General features: G+C 36.6%; 1 protein-coding gene across 3 annotated transcripts in view; it reads right to left on the bottom strand.

Moving 5' to 3' along the window:
* PHF14 (PHD finger protein 14) overlaps positions 1 to 26,041 on the bottom strand; it is a 198,991-nt gene extending 172,950 nt beyond the window's left edge. Inside the window, exons 1-4 of one of the 3 annotated variants that reach the window (XM_049894771.1) lie at positions 25,576 to 26,041; positions 24,735 to 24,845; positions 9,343 to 10,142; positions 2,231 to 2,375 (exon numbers count right to left, since the gene is read on the bottom strand). In XM_049894771.1, the coding sequence (XP_049750728.1) occupies positions 2,231 to 2,375; positions 9,343 to 10,142; positions 24,735 to 24,845; position 25,576 (1,057 nt within the window). In that variant the 5' untranslated portion in view covers positions 25,577 to 26,041. The remainder of the gene's footprint in view (positions 1 to 2,230; positions 2,376 to 9,342; positions 10,143 to 24,734; positions 24,846 to 25,575) is intronic. The other 2 variants (XM_049894772.1, XM_049894773.1) reach the window with 2 other exon arrangements.
* Positions 26,042 to 26,803: the final 762 nt, after the last annotated feature.

Genomic DNA, 26,803 nt, shown 5'->3' with positions numbered 1-26,803 from the left:
CAGGCCAATAAGACACCAAAATTTGATTTCTGAACAAACTAACTCCTGTATGTCTTTAAAAACTAAAAAACATTTCAAACGCTCAGTTATCCTAATTCACAGTTTTTAGGCCTCCTTTAAAGTACCCAAATTGTATAATAAATATTGTTTAAATGAAATATCTGGTAGTAATCAACATCAGAAGCCTTAAAAACAAAAGATTAAGCCTGTAATATACACATAATAATTCAGCTGTTAAATGAATGTACTTAACCAGCAGTCTCTTTTTAGGCTTACTCTTGTTCTTTCTGGGTTTATTCTAAAAGGAAGTACAAGTAGAAATTACTTTGAACTCTGGACACTCAAATTTACTTAAATGTTCCTTTACAAAACATCTTCTGACCCCACAGGTCTCCATACTCTTGACATTGGTTACTCCATGATTAAAAAAAAAAATTACTATACACCACCCAGTTTATACATGCATGCAGTTTTCTCCTACCAGAAAAAAAAAAATGTCCTGGTGTAAAACAGAAAACACAATTAATTTGACCTTCCACTCCAAGTGAGATATACCTTAATGGAAAAAAGAGCTAAAAAAAAAACTTTTTTTTTTGTAAACCTTGTCAGTAACCATCTTGTTAATAATACTGGTATTATAATTCTGAACCGTATCACATATTATACAGTTATATATTATTCATATAGCCATATAAAATATACATAAAAAATACATGGATAAAGTAAAAAAAGTAGTTATGCTAAGATTTTCAGCATAAAAGAAACATCAATACAAAATCAAAGAAACTGACTTAAACCTCATATTCCTCAAGTTTTTTTTAAAATATCAGCATAACTCATATTTTTACATTTAAAAACGTATTTCATGATACTGTTTTTTAATATAAAAACATGTTATATCTCTCATTTGTCCAGATCTTGTTACATATCCTTCAATAAAATTACAGAGTTTGATTCAAACAGGTCTTGAACATTTCTTATTATATTTAGAATTGTTTTAGAGTTTTTGTCAATAATACATTTAGAATACCTTTTCCAATGTCATTTTTATATATCGACCACTGATGTATCCATGTTACCAAATTCCTTAGTTTCTTACTTCATACTTGGGTGTTTTTAGTTTTAAAATCATATAGTAAGAGAAGAGATGACTTTCGCATTCTTTCTAACACTTATTCCATATTTTTATCTTTTTTATTTGCTAACAACAACAACAAAAAAAAAACCTGTTGCCATCGAGTCGATTCCGACTCATAGTGGCCCTCCAGAACAGAGAAGAAGTGCTCCATAGGGTTTCCAAGGAGCAGCTGGTAAATGTGAACTGCCACCTTTTGGTTAGCAGCTGAGTTTTCATCTAGTCTGCCACCAGGGCTCCTCTTATTTGCTAAAAAAAATGCTCAGTAAAGGAAATAACCATCATCCTTGCCTTGGTCCTCTTTTTAGTGAAAAAGTTTCTAGCATTTCATTATTAAGATCTTTGACTAATTTTATATAAACAGTCTTTATCATGTTTAAGTAGTTTCCTTCTACACCTGTTTTGTTTGAGTTGCTTAAATATTATCCGATAATTGCTGAAACAATAAATTTGACTAACAGGTGTCCAAATCTTGACTCATCCTTGAATTTCTGCAAGAAATTCCATTGGTCATAGTGTAAGCTGGAAATTATGTCAAAATAAATTTAAGTAAAAAAGCAAAAAAATATATATATATAACAAAAAAGGTTCAAAAGTGATAATCAGTAAAAATAATTTTAATACATCACAATGGCCCCTATTTCAGATTTTAAAATATGAGCTCTACATATTCTCCTTGCAAAATCTAAATTAAAAATTGTAACAATGAAAGAAGAAACCCTAACAATAGACTTAGAATATAAGTTTTATACTAATACATCCTACTGGATTAACACATCAGACTTTTTCCTACTTCTGAATTTCATTTAGAAACTAGAATACCATGAAGGAAATTATCATAACACTGGCCTATAAAGAAATATTGTGATTTCCACATAATATTCACATTTTAATTATGTTTTAAAATATTTAAATTAAGATCATCTGAAAAATAACATTCATCATACTTTGAGGGTTCTGTATGTACTATTTCAATTCAAACACTGAAATACTGTTGAAAAATGTCAGAAGAGTACAAATGTAAAAGAGTGTATTTTATTTATTTAAAAGTATTGTTAATCATTTCTAAAAGGAGACAAAACAAAGTAAAATTACCTTCATGGACTGTAATGCCACAATTGTCACACTGAATTATTTCATCAGCATCCTCACTATTATCTCCAAGACAAACACAGCAAATCAGAATATGGTCCATTTTTTGAGAACTCCAGTTTTGACTCTTCTCAAGAATCAGCGAGTCCTAATATTAAAACATTAAAGTATATTAGAAAACCACACGTTTAAATTAAGAAGTAATTTTAATAAATTCTTACTTCATTTAAAACATTCTTTGAATAATTTCTAAAATTATACCACATTCTCTATTCTTTCAATAACTTGAAAATGTACTACATTTAAGAAATATATCTCTTTCCAAGGACCCTCAAAGCAACCTCTCCAAAATTTATTACTTCTCTACAAGGCCCATCCTCTGTCTCTTCTAGTAAATGAAAAAGCAGGCATGCAACCAACAACTCTTCACCTGCTTTGCCATTTTGGATCATGGTCTGACTCCTTAACTGGGAGAAGGGAAAAATTAACCCAGCAAGTAATTATTAAGCCTACACATGTGTTTAAGAAGTAGAAGACAGGGTCCCTATCCTTTGGGAGCTTATAATCCTGCCTAGAAGAGACAAGACACACACATATAAAACAGGAAGAAATCAATTCCAAGATAACACATAAGCCAGTGTGTACGTAATATAGTATTATACTCTATATTACTTAAGTGCTTGAGAATTCAGAAATTCCATGGTCATCAAATTACCGAATGATAGATTCATGAAAGCCTACATAAGAATATCTGTGGTAGAGAAAACCATCTAAAAAAAAAAAAAAAAAATGATCCAAGTTGACTGGTTTCTAGAATAGAGAACTTTATTTGACAAAATTGCTAGATTAATGTCAAGAAATGTCTATTATAAATGGTAATAAAAACATCTAGTTAATTATAAGATAAAAGAAAGATTAACAGGTAAATAAAAAAAATAAAGTTTCAAGAAAGAAAAGTCTTTGCTTTTGAACTTTCTGCATTATAGATTTAAACATTAAATGACAAATCAACAAGATAATGATTCTTGCTATATTTAATAAATAGGGCTTAACACTACATATAATAAGAGATGGCACTTGAGTGCACATATTTTCTTTTAAGAATCTAACCGTATTCAGAAACAAAGTTAAAAAATTAATTCCATACCATACATTCAGTAAATATTTTGTTTCAAGTTATTTTTTATATTTTTAAAACCCAACCAATATCCAAAGGTAACATTTTGAGTCATCATTTGACAGCAATTTATAAATGATGCTTGAATGCCAGAATTAATTTCTTTCAATACATTTCCTGCAAAATACAATTAAAATTGCAGTTCATTTGTAAGACAAATCAGAAAAGAATGCAAAGCCAACAAGGAGACAATGTCATCCCTCTTGAGAATTCTAGCACTTTTAATGTTTATATTTTGCTCTTTGTTTTAAAACCGAAAGAAAAAAAAAAAATAGGGGCTTTGGACAACTCTAGCAAATAAAGCTGGAAACCCTGGTGGTTCCTGGTGGCGTAGTGGTTAAGTGCTACAGATGCTAACTGAAGGGTCAGCAGTTCAAATCCAACAGGCACTCCTTGGAAACTCTAGCAAATAAAGGAGAGAACTTCCTAAAAGGAAAACTTACTTGTTTTATATAACTTTTTTAGTACAATACACCTGTTGCCGTCAAGTTGATTCCAGCTCATACCAACCCTATAGGACAGAGTGGAACTGCCCCATAGAGTTTCCAAGGAGCGCCTGGTGGATTCCAACTGCCGACCTTTTGGTTAGCAGCCGTAGCTCATAACCACAATGCCACCAGGATTTCCTTAGTACAGTAAGCCAGACAAAATTATGAACATATTCTCATACCATTAGCTATCCTTCAAATGTAACAGCATTTGACTTAAAGGCAAGCATTCCTGGGTTTCAGTCCCAACTCTCACTTAACTGCTATTGAACCTGAAGCTGCAGCATTCTCATCTGTAAAATGGGGATGATAAAAAGAATACCTACCTCATGAAGTTATTGTGAGATTTCAAAGGATAATATATGGAAAGAATGTTCCTAGCACATACTAGATAATAAATGTTTGTTCCTTTTCTACTTCCTCTGTACTTCTTGCAGGTAGCTCAAGAAGAGAAACATGGGCAGGCCATAATATTACAGTGGGGAATCTTAGAATCCCAAAAGGAAAGTTACTAAACTCAAAGAGCACTACTACTTTAGTTTTTTTCTTAGAAACCATATGTAGATTTTAAAAAAAAAAAAAAAGTATAGAAAAAGGCCTAGCAAAGAACCAGAGCTTCATGATTGAGGGACTGCTCAGGATTTAAAAAAAAAGGCACTGCCAAAATTTCTCTGGTGAAATTACATCTAATTAGCTCTTGAAAAAGGTGTATCCACATGGGAAACCGGTAAATTTCTACAAGTTGCAAAAATTAAGACTCAATGGATATCTCTAATTCCTCTATCTTCCTATTTTTCCAATATTGTTTTCTCAGAAAGAGTTAATCTCTAAATCATACCTCTATACTATTTTCTCTCTTATAATATTACTATTTAGAGGCAGAAAAAAACAAAACTAACTGATACGTCTGGTCCTATGATCTCATCATTTGAGAAATTTTACCAGAAATGTAAAGCAAACAGAAAAAAATGAGTAAACTAAAGCTCTAAAAACATTACCCTAGTCAATGTCAAAGGAGCCTTGGCGGCACAATGCTTAAAGCAATAGACTGCTAACCAACAGGTCAGCAGTTCGAAACCACCAGTGGCTCCACAGGAGAAAGATGTGGCAGTCTACTTCCATAGAGATTTACAGCCTTGGAAAACCCTATGGGGTCACTATGAGCTGGGTATCGACTCCATGGCAGTGGGGAAATCAATGTCAGACAGAGAACATTTCCAGACAATGTTTCAGTGGGCTATCTAAATAACATATCTTCCTTAAAAATTATAATGTAAGTTCTCTTGAATAGATCAAACATGAGTTCAAGCACACCTGTGATCAGAAAATAAAAGCCAATTTATGATAATATTTTGCTAGCCTATTTCTGAAGACTTACATCATCTTTCAAGTTTCTGGAGAAAATACCCACCTACCCACTGTCGTCGAGTCGATTCCGACTCATAAGAAAATAAGCTAAACTTTTAAAAATACAGTTTTAACATAAAAAATAGAAATCAGGAAAGTGGGTTCTGGATGGCAAAAGAGTACCTATTCATTATGGAATAATTGTACAGAATCTAATGTAATCATAAGAAGAGTAGATGTGGCACTATAGTCATAAATCAGTGACTACTTAAATTATTTTTCCCTTGGGATTTCAAATTTACCCCCAACACAGCAGAATAATAACATTGTCCAATATTCTTCATGGCCCTATAGTATATTTAGTATTCATTTATATAGTCTATATAAAGGATTATAAATGATATATAAAACTGGCTAAATTCTAAGTGTGTGTCTAACAGGAGGAAATCCTAGAACATGCCATGCAAAATCAAAAGAACCTTATTACCCTGAAAATGAGAAAAAAATCAGTACAAGAAGTTCAATCAATAATTTTCTTCTCTAAGTTTTTAAAGAAGATTGAATTCTCAAGAATCTCAAGTAATTTTTGTACAATGTTACAAAACTGACATTTTTTAGGATGTAGAGCAATTTGTTTTATTTAAAAGTGTATAAAAAGCAACTGATTAACTAGCCAGAGGCTCCGGAGGTGGCGGTTTATAAACTTTGGCAAAATTGTTATATTTTAATTAGCAAAAATTGAGTGGCAATGGCCATTTCTTAACATGGCAAGACACTTAATCCATTTAATATAAGAATTTTTTACTTAAAAAAAAAATTCTACTAAGCAAAGAATATAAGGACACATGCATAAAACAGTAATCCAGAAGATTCCAAACTGTCTCTGTGAGAAAACGGCAGATTTTCTTCCTTTTACAGAAAGACAAAAACAAAAAATTGCCATCTGACAATTCCTATACAGTTGATTTTCTGTCATATATTAATTCTCACCGAAAGCTACAGTTTCAAAGTCTTGAAAATGGGAACCATTCTCTGAAAAAGCTACAAAATCATCCCCCAAAAATTCATCTAAGAAGACTAAAAGGCAAGATAACTTTAGCAAAAGCTTCAAGATAAAAGACTGAAAATGACATATATCCATATGCCAATGGGATTATCACACCGAACTGAAATTTTAAAATGGCAGAAAGCCATTAAGAAAGGCAGGTGTCCATCGGCAGAAAACAGAGGTTATCAAATACCCACTTCTAGAGCAGCAATTCTGAAGGTATAGGCAGGGAAATCCACACAAGATCAAAGCTATTTTCATAATAAAACTGCCATAATAAGATGTTATTTGCTTTTTTCACTCTCTTTCTCATGGGTGTACAGTGGAGCTTTCCAGAAGCTACATGAAGTATGATGGCATCATTGATCTGACAGCTAGCATGCTTCTATAATCTTGTTTCAGAAATTTCTGAGTTTTGACTTCTGAAATGATAAGTATCAATAGATATAACCCACACAAAACAATAATTGGGGTCCTCAATATTTTTTAAGTTCTGAGATCAAAAAATTTGAGAACCACTGCTCTAGAGTATTTCTGGACATGGTAAGGCCATTAACAGCAATAGTTACAAAAGTTCCCCCTCTTTTAAAAAAAAAAGCAAATTCCCCTAAGAAACTACATAATTATGCAAGTTTCTGGGCATCATTAAACTACAAATGATGCCCAAAATTATGTCCCTGCAAACCACATTTCACACAGTTGCCATGAAAAAAGTTTTCCTCATTAGAAACTAAATAAACTATAATTCTATTACGTATTGCTAGAACCACATTTTCAGCTATCTATACTACAAAGTGGTATTTGAAAACTTAGTGTAAAAGCAAAGTAAAACTTCAAATATAATTAAATATATACTTATGAGCTATCTAATAGATACTTAGCAAGGTATCAGTACCTAAAATAACCTAGAAGATTAGGATCCAATCATTGGCCACAAAGTAACAAGAATTAAGTTTAGTCATCTTTTTACATCCAGATCTCATAAACAGAAAGTTTAGAGATATAAGATGAAGTAATAATTTCAATGCATTACTTTATTACAGTTTAATATCTAGGTTTAAGTGGCATAATTTAAGTAGAACTAAAATCATCAAAAAAATTATCAGAGTTTAAATAATAGTCTTAGGGAAAAAGTTACCAAGCTTTTAGCTATAATAATATTCTGAGGCAAACTGATTTCCTATAAGCTCTTCTACTTTTCTGTACAGGACAGAGCAAAAGGAAAATGAACATAAACTAGCACAAGAAGAACTTAATTTAGCTAATATAAAGAGAAACTTCTTGACAACTTTATCAGGGTACTTTTCTAAGAAATGCTTTGGAATCCTGGAACATATTTGGGACTATTTACCTAAATATATAATGTACCATTATTTAATAAAGTCTCTTCTAGCAGTAAAAAAAAAAAAAAAAAACTAAACAGCCCATGTGGTCTTTAAATGCATCATAAAGGTAGTCTACAACCTCTTAAGCAATATGTTATAAATTACAGATTATTACAAGTGGATAATTTACATATTTTATATGGCAAATTTCTAAGAATTTGTAGGTATTCCCTACAACTTAGCATAAGTCTAATTCATGCTGCCTTTTCTATAGTTAGCCAGCCTATTTTTGTAAATATCAGCCTAATAAAAATGAAGCAAGGAAGTGATGCTGCCAAAGGTAATTTTCTTCGGTAGATACAGAATGAGTGCCAAAAGCTATACAATTAATTTGATAAATTCTTAAATCAAGTATGAACAATTGGATTTTCCATACCTTGGTTTCCCTAAATTGACATCAATAATATAGACCTGCCTGTGTTACATCATTATAAATATTACATACCAAATGAACATTTGGAATAAGAATTAATATTGCACTGAAGGTAGGCAACATTTTCATATGAAAGTGGGAAACCCAGAACTTAGCTGATAATTTTATAATCTAAACTGTATACTGCTGTTTCATCTCTACTGATATTTAACCCCTCATAGCCTGCTGGTAGGAAAATCTTTTTTTAAGGAAACTTAATTACACTGGATAATTACTCCTATGTAAAACTTTTAAGCAGCAGAAATGTAAAGGAACAAATAAAGCAGAAAAAATAAAATCTTTCTATCAGTTTAATCTACTTCAATGAAATGAAAAAAACAAAGAACAAGTGTTTGGTGACTATAAACACATTAACAGAAATGTCAGACTTTATTATAGCTCTACATGTGATGTAACAGGTACAACTACATGTAAAATGACAACTCAGTCTTTTGTTTGAAGAAAAACATATACACAAACACACAGACAAAGAGACACAAATGTGTTTGACTGAAGAGTCTTGAATGTTGCATCTCTGGGCCCAATGGATAAACCTAACTTTCAATAGTAGTATTTCAAGTGGAAGAACTGAGCCATTACTGTAGTTTTATGATAATCAATAGCAATGTTTGTTTTTTTATTTCTTTGTAGAAACTTATTTATTAAATACATGTAAATAAATAGTTCATATTTATTTCTATATATATAAAGCAAAGATTTCGTGACTATTCAGATGATGGGTGTCACAACTGGGAAGCAAACTTAAGTTTCTAAAAGTTTGAGACAAGCATTAACCAAATTGCTACTCTATATTATATTCAAACTCTGAATTTTTATGTGGACTGGACATAATTAAGTTGAAAGAAAGGTGGCTTTTATTTTCATAATTCACTCAGCATCATTCAGCAGTCCTATGAACAATGGGATGAGAGACTGAAAAGGAGAATGGAAAATTCTAACATTTTCCAAGTCTATAGACATAAAAGCATTTCTCTAATTTCCCTAAATATACAGGCTGTGAGCTCCTTGAGGACGATGACTGTGAGCTCCTTGAGAACGGTGACAAATAGTAAGTAGATGCTCAATAAAGGCTTGCTGGCCAAATGAATAAATGTTACAGTTAGGGCTCTCATTCATTCCCACAGCTGCCTAAAAATAGGATTTTAAGGAAGCTACATAATATAACTATTAGAGTGATTTAGAGAAGAATTCCCTTTTCCCCAGACAGACAGATATCATAAAAATTGGGTTGATCTACCTCATTACTCTTGCTTTGAGATAGTGTCAGGCTATCATTGGTCAGTTCTTCATCATCAGCACTGTTTCTGCTAACAACTTTACTTTTCTTCTTCTTACAAACCCCTTCACTGGCAGGGCTGCTATGATCCTCGTCATTGCCTTCATCATTCTCATCCTCATCACTCCCACTTCCCTCATCTTCATCATCCTCATTGTCTCCATCACTTCCCTCTTTCTGTGAGGCAGATCTTCCCTTTCTCTTTACTACAGTAGGTCGCCAATCATTGTCATCCTCACTGTCATAGTCATCCATGTCATTCAGCTCTTCCATGGATACAAAATCCAACAGTGGTCGGTTTCGGCGAAGGTTCCATTTTTTTGGCTCACTAACTTGCTCCTCTGTAGTGTTTGTGGTACTGGGGACAGAAGGGGATGCATTAACAGCATGAGGACTCATGGCAGGTGTGGTGGCAGCAGCAGAAGCTGTCACATTATCAGATACTGTTGCCTTTTCTTTTTCCTTTTCTCTCTCTTTCTCTTTTTCTTTCTCCTTCTCTTTTTCCTTTTCTTTCTCCTTCTCCTTCTCCTTTTTCTTTCTAGGTCTTTCTCCATTCTCTTCTTCCTCCTTCTTTTCCATTTTAATTAACTGTTTTTCTGATGACAGTGTTTCTTCCTCTGCAGAATTTTTAATTTGTTCTTCTTTTACTTTAATATTTTCATTCAGTTCTTCCTCTAAAATATTTTCTTCAGAATCACTACAGGAGCCTTCTCCACTGTCCTTTGATGGATCTTCACTTCCATTACCACTCCCTTCAGAATCTGTTGAAAATATGAGAAAAAAAAACCACACATATGTATATACATACACACACACACACAACACACTGACACAAATGAAACCACCAAAATTTGTGAATAACTTGCAAAATAATATAAACAAATTTAGGTCAAATAATGGTAGACATGCCCAACCAGATTAAATAATAAGTCAATGAAGTTGGTGTAATGGTTTTAATTTAATATAGCAGTAATGAAGGTGAATGTAACTCTAAATTAAAATATGCTTTAAAAAAGAAGAGCAGCATTTTGTATATTGTTCATATTATACTTGGTACCATAGAGGCAATTTTTTCCTAAAAGTAAATATGCTTCTTTTTTTAAATTGGGCACTTATTTTTAACTCAATGATAATATAGTAGAGACTAAATTCTCCTTCCATTACATCATCCTTTTATAAACTATCTGGACTTCCAAATATGGAAAAGAGTCACATCCAGAACAAGAAAAATCTGACCCAAAAAACTTGGTTTCATTTATTCCGCTCTTTACCAAGCAAAAATGAGTGTAGATATTTATGGCAGTCAACTTTTACCACATCCCTAATATACCACATGAATTTTAGGAGCACCAAGTATACAGGTGAAATAAGACAACAGCAATGGCACAGAAAATGGAAATTTCAAGAGAAGTTATTAATTTTCCAGATTATTAGGATACTGTCCATATCATCAAATGAAGTTACCTAAACTTCCAAAAATTCTAGGCAGTTATATCTGTAGACCCAGGAATGGAATGAATTGATGAATTGCAAAAACAAATCCACCTTGGAAATGAGCAGCCACAGAAATTTCTAAAAATTGGGCTAAGAACATGAACAGCTCATGCAAGACTAAGAGCTTTCTATCAAATTTCTTCTATTCCTGCCTAGGGCAGCCCAGTTCCTCTAAGCCAACGTTTCTAATCTTCTTTACTACCAATCAAATAAATAAAAAATCTAAAATATCAAGGTGTGGCGGGGGGGGGCGGCGGGATCTGGAGAGCCGGGAGTGAAAGAAGAGGAGGAGCAGAAGGAGAAAACAGTCATAGTCAAGCCAAACACCAATAGTAAAATCTGTAGGACAAAAAAATTTTTGCACCTACAACTAAGAAAAGCTAGTAATAAAAAGGTAAAAAGAACATTTCCACATCGTTTAGTTTCTATTAACTCAAACTAGCCTTTAATTAACTATAAGAGGAAAACAGTTTATTGGCCTTTAAATGCAGAAAAAATAGCCTGTAATTACTGTCCTGGACCAATAAAATCATAATTCTGAATCTCCTGATTACCATGCAGGCATCCATAGCTTACCCAAGACTATTCTAAAAAGAACACTCTCATCCTAAACAATCTGGCACGGGACACAAGAGAAGTATCAGGCACGTCCATACTCCCTTATCTAAAATTTCTGCAGCAGATGTATTTCAGAATTTGGAATTTTTCAGATTTAAGAAGGGTAGCATGGTGTATATACCATATATTACCCTAACACCCCTAGTGAGGTCTATGGCACTACCCTAATAATCAAACACGTTATTTCTATTTATAACAACAAAAAAAGCATTGCCATTGAGTCAATTCCACCTTATAGCTACCCTATAGGCCAGAAAAGAACTGCCCCAGAGGGTTTCCAAGGCTTTAACCTTTACGGAAGCAGGCTGCCAAAACTTTTTCCCACAGAGTGGCTGGTGGGTTCAAACTGCCGATCTTTAGGTTAGCAGCTAAACACATAACCACTGCACAACCAGGGCATGGGGCTAACTGCCTCCATGAACAACTGCCTCCTTTGCCATGAGACCAGAAGAAATGGGTGGTGCCCAGCTACCACTATTGAACATTTTGGCCAAAGATTCTATAGAAGAATCCTGATCAAAAGGGAGAAAACTCAGAATAGAATTTCAAATTCTCATGGAATCCAGAATTTCTGGAGCTATGGAGGCTGAATAAACCCCCAATTATCCTGAGATGATCTTTAATCCTTTAACCAAAAATATTCCTTGATGTCTTCTTAAAACCAAAAAATAATTTAGCTTAACTAGTAAAAAATGTCTGCCTTGAGCATTATACTCTTTTGAGAACTACCTATATGGGATCAAACTGACAACAGCAACTTGAAAAACTGGATAGGAAGCTCAAGGGGCAGTGAGTTTATGTTAACGGGGGAGGAACAACTCCGAAAAGGAAGGTGAGAGTGGTTGCACAACTCAAAGAATGTAATAAATGTCACTGAACTGTACATGTGGAAACTGTTGAATTACAAATAGTAATTTTGCTATGTATATTCTCAACAACAAAATAAATAATATTAAAAAATAAATGCCTATTATTTTCAGTCATTTTTGCCATCAAATAAGTTTGAGCCAACTCAAAAGGTTGGATGGGAAGTTTAGTGAGTTTAAAATAATGGTAGTGAAATAACTTGCAAAAGGTAGCACAATGTGAAGAATAGTAGCACGACTTGAAGAACATAACCAACGTTACTGAATTATACATGTAGAAAGAATTGCTATGGTGTATCCTTGGCTGGCTATATTTTCATCAAAATAAAAAATTTATTAAAAATAGTAAGTTTGTGCCAAAATTAAGAAAAACATTAGGGATTTGGGAGCTCCTTGAATTTCAAAAAGAGACTGCAGACCCATATCACTGACAAACAGATGAACTTCTGTTCTTTTTGGTCCAACAGCTCTACAAATTATTAAAAAATGTTTTGTTTTTTAAACTATTCACAATTAAACTGAACCTGCCGTAAAAAACAATTTCCTGTAAAAAAAATAATAATAATTTTTAGATATAACATATTTATGATATGCATATATAACAAGTATATACAATATATTACATATGTTATGAAATATACAGAGCCCTGGTGGAGCAGTGGTTAAGTGCTCGGCTGCTACGCAAAAAGTCAGCAGTTCAAATCCACCAGCTGCTCCTTGGAAACCCTATGGGGCAGTTCTATTCTGTCCTATAGGGTCACTGTGAATCAGAATCAACTCGACAGCAACAGGTTTAGTTTGGTTTCACTTTATATAGTATACTTCGTATACACCACTCGTCTGTCAGTTTGTGAAACTGTGGTGGCTTGCACGTTACTGTGATGCCGAAAGTATCACAGGGTCACCCAGGGTGCAGAGGTTTCAGTGGAGATTCTAGACTAAGACAGACTAGGAAGAAAGACTTGGCAATCTGTTTCTTAAAAATTGGCCAGTGGAAAACTTATGAGTATCAGCGGAATTGTTGGATATGGTGACAGAAGATGAGCCCCTCGAGATGGAAGGCAATCAAGATACAACTGGGTAAGAGCTGCCTCCTCAAAGTAGAGTTAACCTTAATGATGTGGATGGAGTAAAGCTTTCAGGACCTTCATTTGCTGAGCTGGAACGATTCAAAATAAGAAACAGCTGCACTCATCCATTAATGATTAGAATGTGGAATGTACAAAGTATGAATCTTGGAAAACTGGAAGTCATCAAAAATGAAATAGAATGTGTAAACCTCAATACCGTAGGCATTAGTAAGCTGAAATGAACTGGTATTGGCCATTGTGAATCAGACAATCATATGGTCTACTATGCTGGGAATGACAAATTGAAAAGGAATGGTATCACGTTCATCGTCACAAAGAATATTTCAAGATCTATCCTGAAATACAACACTGTCAGTGATAGGATAATATCTACTTGCTAAGACCAGTTAATATGACTATTATTCAAATTTACGGACCAACCACTATTGCCAAAGATAAAGAAATTGAAGATTTTTACCAACTTCTGTAGTCTGAATTTGATCAAATGTGCAATTGAGATACATTGATAATCACCGGCGATTGGAATACAAAAGTTGGAAACAAGGACTGGAAGTTGAAAAACATGGCCTTAGTGATAGAAACAACACTGGACATAGCACGATAGAATTTTGCAAGACCAACAACTTTTTCATTGCAAATACTTTTTTCAACACATAAACTGCAAGTACAAACAAAGACCTCACCAGATGGAATACACAAGAATCAAATCGACTACATCTGTGGAAAAATACGATGGAAATGCTCAATATCAGCAGTCAGAACAAGGTCAGGGGCCAACTTTGAAACAGACCATCAATTGTTCATATGCAAGTTCAAGTTGAAGCTGAAGAAAATTAAAACAAGTCCACGACAGCCAAAGTACACTCTTGGGCATATCAGACCTGAATTGAGAGACCGTCTCGGGAGTAGATTTGATGTACTGAACGCTAATGACTGAAGACCAGACAAGTTGTGGAATGACATCACGGACACCATACATGAAGAAAGGAAAAGGTCATAAAAAGACAGGAAAGAAAGAAAAGACTAAAATGGGTGTCAGAAGAAACTCTGAAACTTGTTCTAGAACAGAGAGTAGCTAAAGTGAATGGAAGAAATGATTAAGGAAAAGAGCTAAACAGAACACTTCAAAGGGTGGCTCGAGAAGACAAAGTGAAGAATTATAATGAAATGTATAAAGACCTGGAGTTAAAAAAACAAAAGGGAAGAACATACTCAGCATTTCTCAAGCTGAAAGAACTGAAGAAAAAATTCAGTCCTAGAGTTGCAATATTGAAAGGTTCTATGGGCAAAAACGGAATTCTGGTGGCACAGTGGTTAAGAGCTTGGCAGCTAACCAAAAGGTCATACCAGCTGCTCCTCAGAAACCCTATGGAGCAGTTCTACTCTGTCCTATAGGTTCACTATGTATCCGAACCGACTCAAGGGCATATAACAACAACATGGGCAAAATATTTAACGACTTGCAGGAAATATCAAAAGAAAATGGAAGGAATACAGAATCACTGTACCAAAGAGAACTGGTCGACATTCATCCATTTCGTGGGGCAATATATGATCAATAACTAATCACACTGAAGGAAGACAACCAAGCTGCACTGAAGGCATTGGCAAAAAACAAGCCTCCAGGAATTGACAGAACACTAATTGAGATGTTTCAACAACCAGATGCAACACTAGAGATGCTCACTAGCCTATATCAAGAAATCTGGAAGACAACTACTCAGCCAGCATAATGGAAGAGATCCATATTTGTGCCCATCCCAAAGACAGGCAATTCAACAAATGTGGAAATTATCAAACAATATCCTTAATATTACACACAAGTAAAATTTTGCTGAAAGTAATTCAAAAACGGTTACAGCAGTATATTGACAGGGAACTGCTAGAAATTCAAGCTGAATTCAGAAGAGCACGTGGAATGAGGGATATCATTGTTGACATTAGATGGATCTCGGATGAAAGCAGAGAATACCAGAAAGATGTTTACCCGTGTTTTGTTGACTATGCAAGGACATTCGACTGTGTGGATTGTAACAGATTATGGATGACATAGCAAAGACTGGGAATTCCAAAACACTTGTTTTCATGCAGAACCTGTACATAGACAAAGAGGCAGTCCTACAAACGGAACAAGGGGATATTGTGTGGTTTAAAATCGGGAAAGATGTACTTCAGAGTTGTAACCTTTCACCATAAAACTGTATGCTGAGCAAATAATTCAAGAAACTGGATTATGTGAAGAAGAATGGGCATCAGGATTGGAGGAAGATTCATTAACAACGTGTGTCATGCAGATGACACAACCCTGCTTGTTTAAAGCACAGATAACTTGAAGCACTTACTGACGAAGAGCAGACTACAGTCTTCAGTATGGACTGCATACCAATATAAAGAAAACAAAAATGCTCACATCTGAAGTAATAAGCAACATCATGATAAACAGAGAAATGATTGAATTTGTTCAAGGATTTCATTTTACTTGCATCCACAATCAATGCCCATGGAAGCAGCAGTCAAGAAATCAAACAACATATTGCACTGGGCAAATCTGCTGAAAAAGACCTCTTTATACTGTTAAAAAGCAAAGATGTCACTTTAAGGACTGATGTGTGCCTGAATCAAGCCATAGTATTTTCAATAGCCTCATATGCATGTGAAAGCTAGGCAATGAATAAGGAAGACTGAAGAACTGATGCCTTCGAATTATGGTGTTGGTGAAGAATATTGAATATACTGTGGACTGCCAAAAGGACAAACAAATCTGTCTTGGAAGAAGTACAGCCAGAATGCCCCTTAGAAGCAAGGATGGTAAGACTTCGTCTCACGTACTTTGGAGGACATGTTATCAGGAGGTACCAGTCCCTGTAGAAGAACATAATGCTCAGTAAAGTAGAGGGTCAATGACAAAGAGGAAGACCGTCAATGAGATGGATTGGCACAGTAATTGCAACAATGGGCTCAAACACAGCAACAACTGTGAGGATGGCCAAGAACCGGCAGTGTTTCATTCTGTTGTAGACAGGGTCACTATGAGTCAGAACTGACTTGAGGGTACCTAGTAACAACAACAGCATATTATATACAGTATAATACATAAAAATCTTATATATGAAAATAATTTTAATATAAACCAGTTGCCATCGTGTCAGCTCGACTCACGGCAACCCCATGTATGCCAGAGTACAACTGTTCTCCAAAAGGTTTTCCATTGCTGACTTTTGGGGAGTAGATCATTAGGACTTTCTTCTTCCTATGGGTGGGCTCAAACCTACAATCTTTTGGTCAGCAGCCAAGCATATCAACTGTTGGCCCCATCAATGGGCTCCATTTCTATATAAGGACCTAATAAATAATAAGCAGAGTTGACTAAGCACTTCTAAGGCAAAGGGACTCTTACAGACACTGATGAAAAATGTTAAAATATCTTATAAGGAATGCCATAGTTAATTGGGAATTGAGGATAAAAAGAAAAGGTCCTTCTGAATAGGCCTTTTTTCACAATGAAAACATAATGATAGATAAAAAAGTAAACTGGGCGGAAATGTGGGTACCTGATTAGAATTGAGGTCAATTCAACTTTGCTATAATTTGATAAATTTTATAGAATGTCAAGGATTTTTGCGGTTTTGTTTTGGTTTTCATTGTCAATGTCTTAATATTAAATTATTACTCTTTTAAAGTAGAGAGAAATTGGTACTCCTTGTTTTTGTTTTGTAATCATGCCTGAATAAAAATCAATTAAAAAAAAAAACTAAATGCTTTAAAATAATTACTTATCAATAGAAGAATGTGAAATTTTCCCACAAATTCAAACCCTAGGGGTTTACCCAACCCTTCATTCTCCAAATATACCATACTAGCCATAATCCAACTGCAAGGATAAAGAATCTATCAAATCTTATCTTTCTTTGATCTCTGAAAAATACTTGATCTGATTAGTCAGCACTTCTTTTGGTACATGTGCCCTTCAAGGATAAAGGTAAACAGTATCTAGTTAGAAACACAGTTTGGTAATAACGATAATAAGAAAAATCAGGGTCCTTGGCTGTCCATAATTATAATTTTATAGGTTGCAAAGAAAAAAATTCCAATTACTACAAACTCCGAGGGTGATTCTATGCCATGGTCCAAATTCATCATTCTTACACCTTCAAAAAAAAAAGACCAGGCTAGTGGGCCAGCTACTTCAAATACAGCTATCTTAGGCATAACAACAGAGTAAATTTCAACTCTACAATAAACTTGTTGACATTAAAAACATTTTTTAATTGAAATCCCTACTTCCCAATGAATTAAATGAAAGGCAAAAAACTTTCTCAAAAGGTACAATATATGAAAATCTCTCTAACAATAGCTATTTCAACTAACACACAATATGAGAATTGTTTATATAGAATTAAAAAAACGACCTTCGAGAATCTCTTCATAAAATTAATAAAATCAAAATAATTTAATCAATATCAACCATCAATACTATAACAATCAATGCTTAAGTTTTCCCCATAATAAATATTAAACAATAATAAAATCAGTAAGATTTAATTCAGAGTTTCACGTTAACTGTACAATATAATCATCTTTTCAACAATTTCAACTTTAAACATTTGGTTCATTGTTCTAGTGCAACAGTGATTAGTACTATAAATGTACATAATAAATAACAGACAGATCACCAGTCTACTGGTTATTCAAGGTTATTCCCTTAGGGTCATCTTTGACTCATCCTATACATCTCTCAAAAGTAACTAACCAGTCAACAAGTCTTGTCAACTAATCCTGTACTTCTGACTCCAGTTCCAGCTGTGTCAGCTTGGGTTTCCTGGCTAAATGTAGACAAGTGGTTCTCAAGTAGAGACAACCCCCAGGGAAAAATGGTTGCCTCAAAAACGTGGCAGGGTGGGGGGAAGGACTGCTATCGGTATCTAGTAGGTAGAGGCTAGGGATGCCGCTCAACATCCCAGAATCCACAGGGCAGCCCCCAACAACAAAGAATTATGCAACACAAAATGTTAACAGTGCCAAGGTTAAGAAACCCTGGCGTGATATATAAGGCTTCAATTTGATCTCATTCTATTTTCCCAAGTTTATCTCTTCTACTATTCTTTTACCCAATTCTGATCCCCAAATACACATGACATTTCCCTGTCTCCACACTTGTACACTTAATATTCTCCCCACCTAAATTGTTGTTTATCTAAATGTTTTATCTCTTTCATAGTTCAACTTTTATTTCCTCAATGAATTTTTTTCTACATCAATCCAGTCTAAAGCAGTCCGATCTCTTCCGAAGGCTTGAACTAAGTAAGTGATACAACAACCAATCATTCCTTGTATGATCTATTCCACATTTTATTTATTTAACTATTCTATTGTCATTATTATTGCCTTGTGAATTCACTAAAACACCTAGCAAAGTGCTATGGAAAACTACAGATGGTCAATGAACATATCTTGATCCACTTATCCAAAATCAGATTAGCACAAAAGATGAAGTCTCTGACTGTTCTTCCAGTTAAATTATTTTCTGGTAATGTAACCTAACTAAACGAACCATTGTTCAAGGTCTAAAGCCAAACTTTTCCTTTGGTGGGGGAGTGTGGGGGAGGGGGGCACATGGCATTGCTAGTTTGTCCTGTTTAATAAAAGTAATACATGAATGCATATTTAAAAGTATTTCATTTATACAGCAGATTATTAAACATAAATAAGTCTCCTATACTATCCCCAACCCTAGGACCAAATCTCAAATACAATCACTTTAAGTAGGATGTAAAATGAAACTACCAGTATTGCCTTAGACCTACAAAACTGGTACCTTACATGGTTCCACCTAATATTTCTATATATGGTTCTTCTGGTGGTTATCACCATAATTCTGATATACTAATACCCTATTCTGGACTTAACTTTAAAACATATTTGACCGTTTTCATTCAAAAATGGGAAATTTAGCTCTGCTTTCACTTTAGGGATTAAAAATAAGCTATTTTCAGTTCCTTAATTTTCTAAAGGTAGAGTCTTACAATTACTACCTTTATTAACGACCACTTGCCAATCTTATTGGCAGGTCATTTTTCAACAATGTTGATTTTTTCCTATTTTATCATCTAAAAAGTATGCGAATAAAATTATTTATCTGCAAGGTTGCTGAATATAATAACCTTTCAGTGTTTTCTATATTTACTATTAAAGCGAAACAGAAATATAAAAGTATTATAGCCAGAATTTTAAATTTCGAGATGAAGATCAGAAGAAATTGTTGTACAGAATCCAGTTAACAAAATCTGAAGCCAATCAATTTAACCATTTGGGCATTAAGTACAATAAAGTCAACAAATCACTTCTACAGCATGTTTTGCAAGAAGCTATGGTCATGACAGGTGTTTAGCTACTATTTCTTCATCGCCAGTTTAATCTCTCCATAAGAAAGCTTAGGCTTGCACGACCTCCACATGTTTGAAAACCAGTAATATGTCTAATGTCTTATTTTCTGTAAAGTCCAACTAAACACACTATCTCAGGCAGAAGAGAAAAGATTCAAACAGAAACCATCAGTAATCTAGACTAAGCCAACATCTTAGCTACAGGAGGGCACCAATACCCAGTGAAACAATAGTAGAAGATGTGATTCAGTTTCTGTTAACTGTTAATTATTTTAAATGAGATATTTTCTACTAAACTCTCATTTGCATTAGTGTACCAAGAACTACACAGATAATTAAAATAAATAACCAAACCCGAAACCAAATCTACTGCTATCAAGTCGATGCCAACTCATAGCGACCCTATAGGACTGAGTAGAACTGCCCCATAGGGTTTTCAAGGAGCGGCTGGTGGATTTGAATTGCCAACCTCTCGCTTAGCAGTGAACATTTAACCACTGCACCACTAGGGCTCCAAGAAAAATAAGGTAATAGATAATTAAAAGAAATAAATAATGTGCAACAATGACCTTAAGTCACAAATTTAAGCCCCCTATAAAATTTTTTTTATGGGGCAAAGAGGCAAAGGCCTAGTGGAACAGACCAAATATGACAAGGGGAGACAAAAAGTGTATATATCACCCCTAAAAGCACTCAAATTCTAATTAAAAAAAAAAAAAAAAAAAACACCAGCCTAACAAAACTCAACCGACCAGCTTCCCATCAATTCTGATTACGATTTATCAAAGTCAAAATCTCTACTTAACATGACACCATAAATTGTTACGAGAATGCAGTTTATCTTTGAATCTCTAGATTGTCTTATTCCTTGTAAAGGAAAGTGATACCTGTGAATGACTCCATCTCACTAAAAAAGAAAAACATTACCTACAAACTCAAGATTTATTGTGACAAAAATAATTACACAGAATACTTAAAGAAAATAAGCTTTGGTATTTTTCCCGTAAGGGTATTTAAAGAATTCATACTCTGAGACTTAACTATTATTGTCTCAGCTTGCAACTTTTACCATAACATCTACGATAAACGAAAAACTACATTCTAACCAAAGAGAATATACTTATCTATCAAAGTTTCATCAAGAGAACTAGGTATACATTTCCCATCCTTGTCTTTTTTCTTTTTTGTAAATTACCAAACATCAGTAAATGGACTAAATATAAGAATTTAAGAGCCAAAAAGCACTTAAACTTATCAACTTCTGATTGCTAAGAGGATCTAAATAAGGTAACCACAATATCCATGTAGTTTAAGAGAACTGTCTGAGTTATCTAGTGCTGCTGTAAGAGAAATACCACAAGAGGATGGCTTTATAACAAACAAAAATTTATTCTCTCACAGTCTAGGAGGCTAAAAGTCTGAATTCAGGGCACCAGCTCCAGGGGAAGGCTTCCTCTGTCAGCTCTGGAGAAAGATCCTTGTCATCAATCTTCTTGGTCTAGGAGCTTCTCAGTGCAGGGACCCTGTGTCCAAAGGACACACTCTGCTCCCAGTTCTGCTTTCTTGCTGGTAGGAGGTCCCCATCTCTCCGCTTGCTTCTGTCCTTTTATCTCTTGTAAAATAAACAGTAATGTAGGCTACACCCCAGGGGAATTCCCCTTAAAGCTAATCAGAGCTGTGACCCAAGTAAGGGTGTTGCATCCCACTCTAATACTCTTTAACATAACCTAATCTTGCTTCATTAACCACAGGCAGAGATTAGGATTTACAACACATAGGAAAATCACAGGGATCACAAAATGGTGGACAACCACATAATACTGGGGATCATGATCTAGACAAGTTGACATAAATTTGGGGGGAAGCCAATTCGATCTATGACATTTCACTCTTTACCCCCCAAAATTCATGTCCTTTCCACATGTAAAACACATTCACCCCATCATATCACAGCAAAAGTCTTAAATCAACTGCAAGTTCAAATTCCATCCTGGGACAAACTTCAAGTTATCTGCTTCCAAAGCACAATGGTGGAATAGGCATAAGCTAGACATTTTCGTTACAAGTGTGAGAAACTGGAAGAAAAAGGGGACAACAGGACCAAGCAAGTCAGAAATCCAGCAGAATAATTTACATTAGCTTTCAGGGCTTGAAAATAATCCTCTGTTCTCTGAGACTATCTAGGCAGTGGCCCTGCCCTCCAGACTCTGGATATTGGCTACCCTCTCCAGATTGTGGATGGAGGTCTTCAGTCCTGGGTTTCATTCAGCTCCACCTTCCAGGCCCACTGGAACAGTAACTCTGCTCCCTCACATTTGGGTGGCCCCATTCTCCTAGTTGGAGCCCTGGTGGTACTGCGGTTAAGAGTTCGGCTGCTAACCAAAAGAGTGGCAGTTCAAATCCACAAGCCGCTCCGTGGAAACTCTATGGGGCAGTTCTACTCTGTCCTAGTCTGAGTGATGACCCCACACCCTCAGCTCCAACAGGTCCCATTCTTCTGCTCCTTGGACATGGCAGCCCCGTCCCCTCATTTTTGGGCAGTAGATCTGGCCCCATCCCACTGGCACTTGTGAAAGGCTGCCCCACACTCCCAAAACCGAGTTGGTGAAGATCTGACTCTTCGAAAACCAGAAGGCTGTGGCCCCACCCTTTGAAACCCCAGAGGCCATGGCTCCACCCTTTGAAACTCCAGAGGTCATGGCCTTACCCTTTGAGACTGAGGCAGCTCTGCTTCCCGTGTTCCCTGTCTCTTAGCTTCTGCTTCCTGGTTACTTGGCCTCCTGGTCCCTCAGGCCTTTGGACTGGCCTGGCATCTGCCCTGCTTGGGTAAGTGTTCCAAAGCTCTTTGGTTCTACTGATAAGTGCCTGGAGGCACCCCACTCCACCAGGAAGCCTCCTGAGCAAAGGCACTCAGCTCGCTTGCTCCATGGGTCGGCTCTCATACCGTCTTGCACTGGTCTCCTAGTTCTGCTGCTGCCATTTCTCTGCTGCTGCTGCTTCTTGCCATCTGTGCCATCTCTGGTGTTACAGTTCTCCTCACTTCCTTCTGAGCCCTCACCAGGATTGTCTGAAATCCATAATTCCACCAACATTCTCTTCAAGGCAATCTAGGATTTTACTATTAGGCACTTTAAAATTCTTCCAGCCTCTACCACTCACAAGTTCAAAACCACTTTCACATTTTAGGTATCTGTTAGTGCAGCATCCCACTCCCGGTACCAAATTCTTAGTTATCCAGTGCTTTTATAACAGAAATACCACAAGAAGATGCCTTTAACAAAGGAAATTTATTCTCTCACAGTCTAGGGAGACAGAAGTCTGAATTCAGTGTGCCAGCTCCAGGGGAAAGCTTTCTCTATCAGCTCAGGGAGAAGGTCCTTGCCATCAATCTTCCCCTGGTCTAAAAGCTTCTCAGTACAGGGACACTCTGCTCCCAGCTCTGCCTTCTTGGTGGTAGGAGGTCCCCATCTCTCTGCTTGCTTCTCTCCTTTTATCTCTTCTAAGATAAAATGTGATGCAGGCCACACTCCAGGGAAACTACCCTTACATCTGATCAGGGTTGTGACCTAAGTAAGGGTGTTACATTCCACCCTAATTCTCTTTAACATAACTTAATCTTGCTTCATTAACCACGGGCAGAGATTAGGATTTACATCACACAGGAAAATCACATGGATCACAAAATGATGGACAACCACTTAATACTGGGAATTACAGTCTAGCCAATTAACACAGATTTTGGGGGGATACAATTCAATCCATGACAACATCTATCTCTTCTTGGGATTAAACAGTCAAAGTATTTTGGAGTCAAAAGACATGAATTAGATCTATTACCACCTGAGTGACCTCATGCAAGTTCTTTAAGCTCAGTAGCCTGTTCGTTAATCTGTAAAATAGTATCTCCTTCACTTTAAATAGAAAAATTCTCAGTAAAGCACAATGCAAATATTGTTTGTCGATGTTACTAAAAGTAATAAAAGTAACAAAGCATAATCTAATTTCATGTCTTCCTACCATTCCTCACATGGAAAACCAGAAGGAAGGGAAGTTAAGTCTAGCAAACTCTCCGAAAGGATACTTAAAAACCAGTAAAAGGATGAAATTGGAAGGACTTTAACTTCTTACTTTATTTAAGCTTCCATAAAAGGGACAGAATAAGTAATTTTCATTTCTCATGTGTGTTTATTAGTATTTTTCACATAATTTTGTTTTTCAGATTCTTTCAATTAAAAGTTGTATACTGAAAAGAAGCTACAAAAGAGAACCATACTTTTGTATATTTTCCAATTTACATACGAATTACCTTTTAAAAATTTAATTACTGTTAAAATCATAAAATATGATGAGCAAGCATGCATGTTTTATGCCTCAGAGATTTCTGAAAGGCCCAAAGCACAAGTTGTAGCATCTACTACAACTTAAAGTTACAGTTTTTATTCTAGCTAAAGACAATAAACAAAACTCCCAGGGATGGGGGTGCCAAGTGAAGAAGAAGAATATAAGAAGAATCCTGCTCATGGGTTGTTTATGGCCTACATTACTCTCAGGATATTATTCTACTTCTGGATATCCCTTGATTTTTTTTTTTCTACCCATGAAATATGCATAAGTATATTTTATCCTGTAAAATAGGGAAAACACTTTTGCATCTTTGGAATAAGTCTTTCCCTGCTTGCTAACTACCTCTGAATAAGCAGCAACAAAAATAAGCAATGAGAGCAGATAGTGACGGGATCTTGGGAAATACAGGAAATCAAATGGACAAAAAAAATGAAGTTTGTATGCTTTAACTTTAAATTGGCATTTAACCAAAACTGATTCTTAAAAAAAGAAGGAAGTCTGAAAATAGGCCCAACTCCAGAAAGCTGGAAAAAGGGAAGAGAGAAGGAAACATTTACCTGAAGCATCTCCAACTTTAAAATCACTGTCATCTGAACTATCATAATCGAGAGCTTCTAGCAGAGAAGCTGCCAAAGGCTTCACCTGCCTCCTCTTGGAGCTGCGATCCACTGTTAAGAGAAAAACATTACATTGTCATTCACAATCACACCAAGCACAGTGGGAACCATGGTTCTGTGGGAAGATAAGAAGCCGTTGCACAGGAAATCTTTGTCTTATCCAGTTTTCAGCAAAAGCTGTCTGGGGGTGGAGGAGTGTTTGGGGTGAGGACAAGGCTGGGAAGGGCTGGGAGGCTTCATGGGCAGCTCCAGCTCCGGGGTACAGCCAACACAAACACCACCCTCACCACACACACACAAAAAAAAAAACCTTGCAATCCAGTCCGTTCAACTCGTAGTGACCCTATAGGACAGGGTAGAACTGCTCCCACAGGGTCTCCAAGACTTATCTTTACTAAACCGACTGCCACATCTTTCTCCCGCAGAGCGGCTGGTGCGACGACTGGGTTCCAACTACTGACCTTCCGTTAGCCTGTCAGCAGCCAGCGCTTTAACCACTGCACCATCAGGGCTCCTTAACGCAAACCCAGATGGGCCAAAATCGAAGCTGACTCTATTTCCACGTCTTGTGGAAATGCTTCTGCGACTTGCACGCAATCCCTCATTTAGACAACGTAACGCAAAGCCCAGGGAATAAAAGAAGCCGTATTCATGCCCGCATACCCTGGAGGGGTACCGCCCACGAAGGGTTCCCGCCTCACCCCCTCCCGCCCCGTTCCTCCGGCTATTCAAAAGGGCTTAAATAGACCTCTCTCCCCTCGGAGGCCTCGGACACACTTACTAAGGAATCCGTGAGGTGATCGTTTGGAGGAGACCTAGGGAGAGGATGCGGGAGCCCAGGCAGCGCCGAGATCGGGAGTGGGGCAGCGGAGGCAAATCCGTAGGATGCTATTTAAAATCGGCGACGCCGCCAACCCGGTCGGGGCGCAGCAAAAGCAGCCCACGGTTCCCCTCCCGCCCCGAGCTCTCGCAGAACCAGCCCCGGCCGCTCGCGCCCCTTCCCACGGCGTACCCCGGCCAGAGGCGCCCTCTGGCCCAGGCAGCGCGACTAACCCGGCGGCCCTGGGGTGTTAATTTCCCCGTTAAAACTAGAAGAAAAAAATAAAAGAAAGAAAAACTTTATTAGCCTGCATCAGAAACAAAAGACCCGGAATTTGCAGTCTGAGGCCGGTTGCCTGAGACAATAGGTTAGGCAACGACCCGGATACAGCTCTAAGGAGAAGGAAGTAAAAACAGGAGACACAGCACGGCCCGGAGAGCCGTAGGAGTCGAGAGCGCGTGCGCCAGATCGAATGCTCCCTGCCGGAGCCTGAGCCGAACGGAGCCGAACGGAGCCGAACGGAGCCGAGCGGAACCAAGGGAAGCCGAGTAGTGCCGAGCAGGAGCAAACTGCCCTCCCAGACTCTGTGAGGCTCCACCCACAAATCACTGCGGCCCCGCCTTCTCCGCTCCTAGCCCTGCCCTCAGACCAAAGCCAGGAGAGGCAGATCTTGGTTTATAGTTTTTGTTTTAAAAAATTTACTCAGAATAAACTTTCCACAAAGGGACGATTACTGCTTTAAGTCACTACCAAAAAACAGAGACAAAAGTCCTGTTTTACTATAACCAAACTGTGGTTATAATAATTTCGGAGCCCTGGTGGTGCTGTGGTTAAGAGCTCGGCTGCTAACCAAAAGGTGGCCAGTTCAAATCCACCAACAGCTCCTTGGAAACTCTATGGGGCGGTTCTCCTCCGTCCTATGGGGTCGCTATAACTCGGGTTTGACGCGACGGGAACCGGTGTGGTTTTTTGGTTTAGAATGATTGTATTGCAGACCGATATTTCTGCATAAATAAAGCACACAGTGTTGCTAAGATAAAAAGGAATACATCTAGGAGAAAATATTCCATCTCACAAGTATGCTGTGTATTATTTCAGGATGTGTCTACATGATGTGGCATAGTGCACTACATCCACTTGGGGAATTTATTTTTTTAAAGATGAATTGTTAAGCCCATTGATACATGAC

The sequence above is a fragment of the Elephas maximus genome, chromosome 8 (genome assembly GCF_024166365.1).
Source record: "Elephas maximus indicus isolate mEleMax1 chromosome 8, mEleMax1 primary haplotype, whole genome shotgun sequence".
Taxonomy (NCBI): Eukaryota; Metazoa; Chordata; class Mammalia; order Proboscidea; family Elephantidae; genus Elephas; species Elephas maximus.
This window is presented reverse-complemented; position numbering and strand designations above follow the sequence as displayed.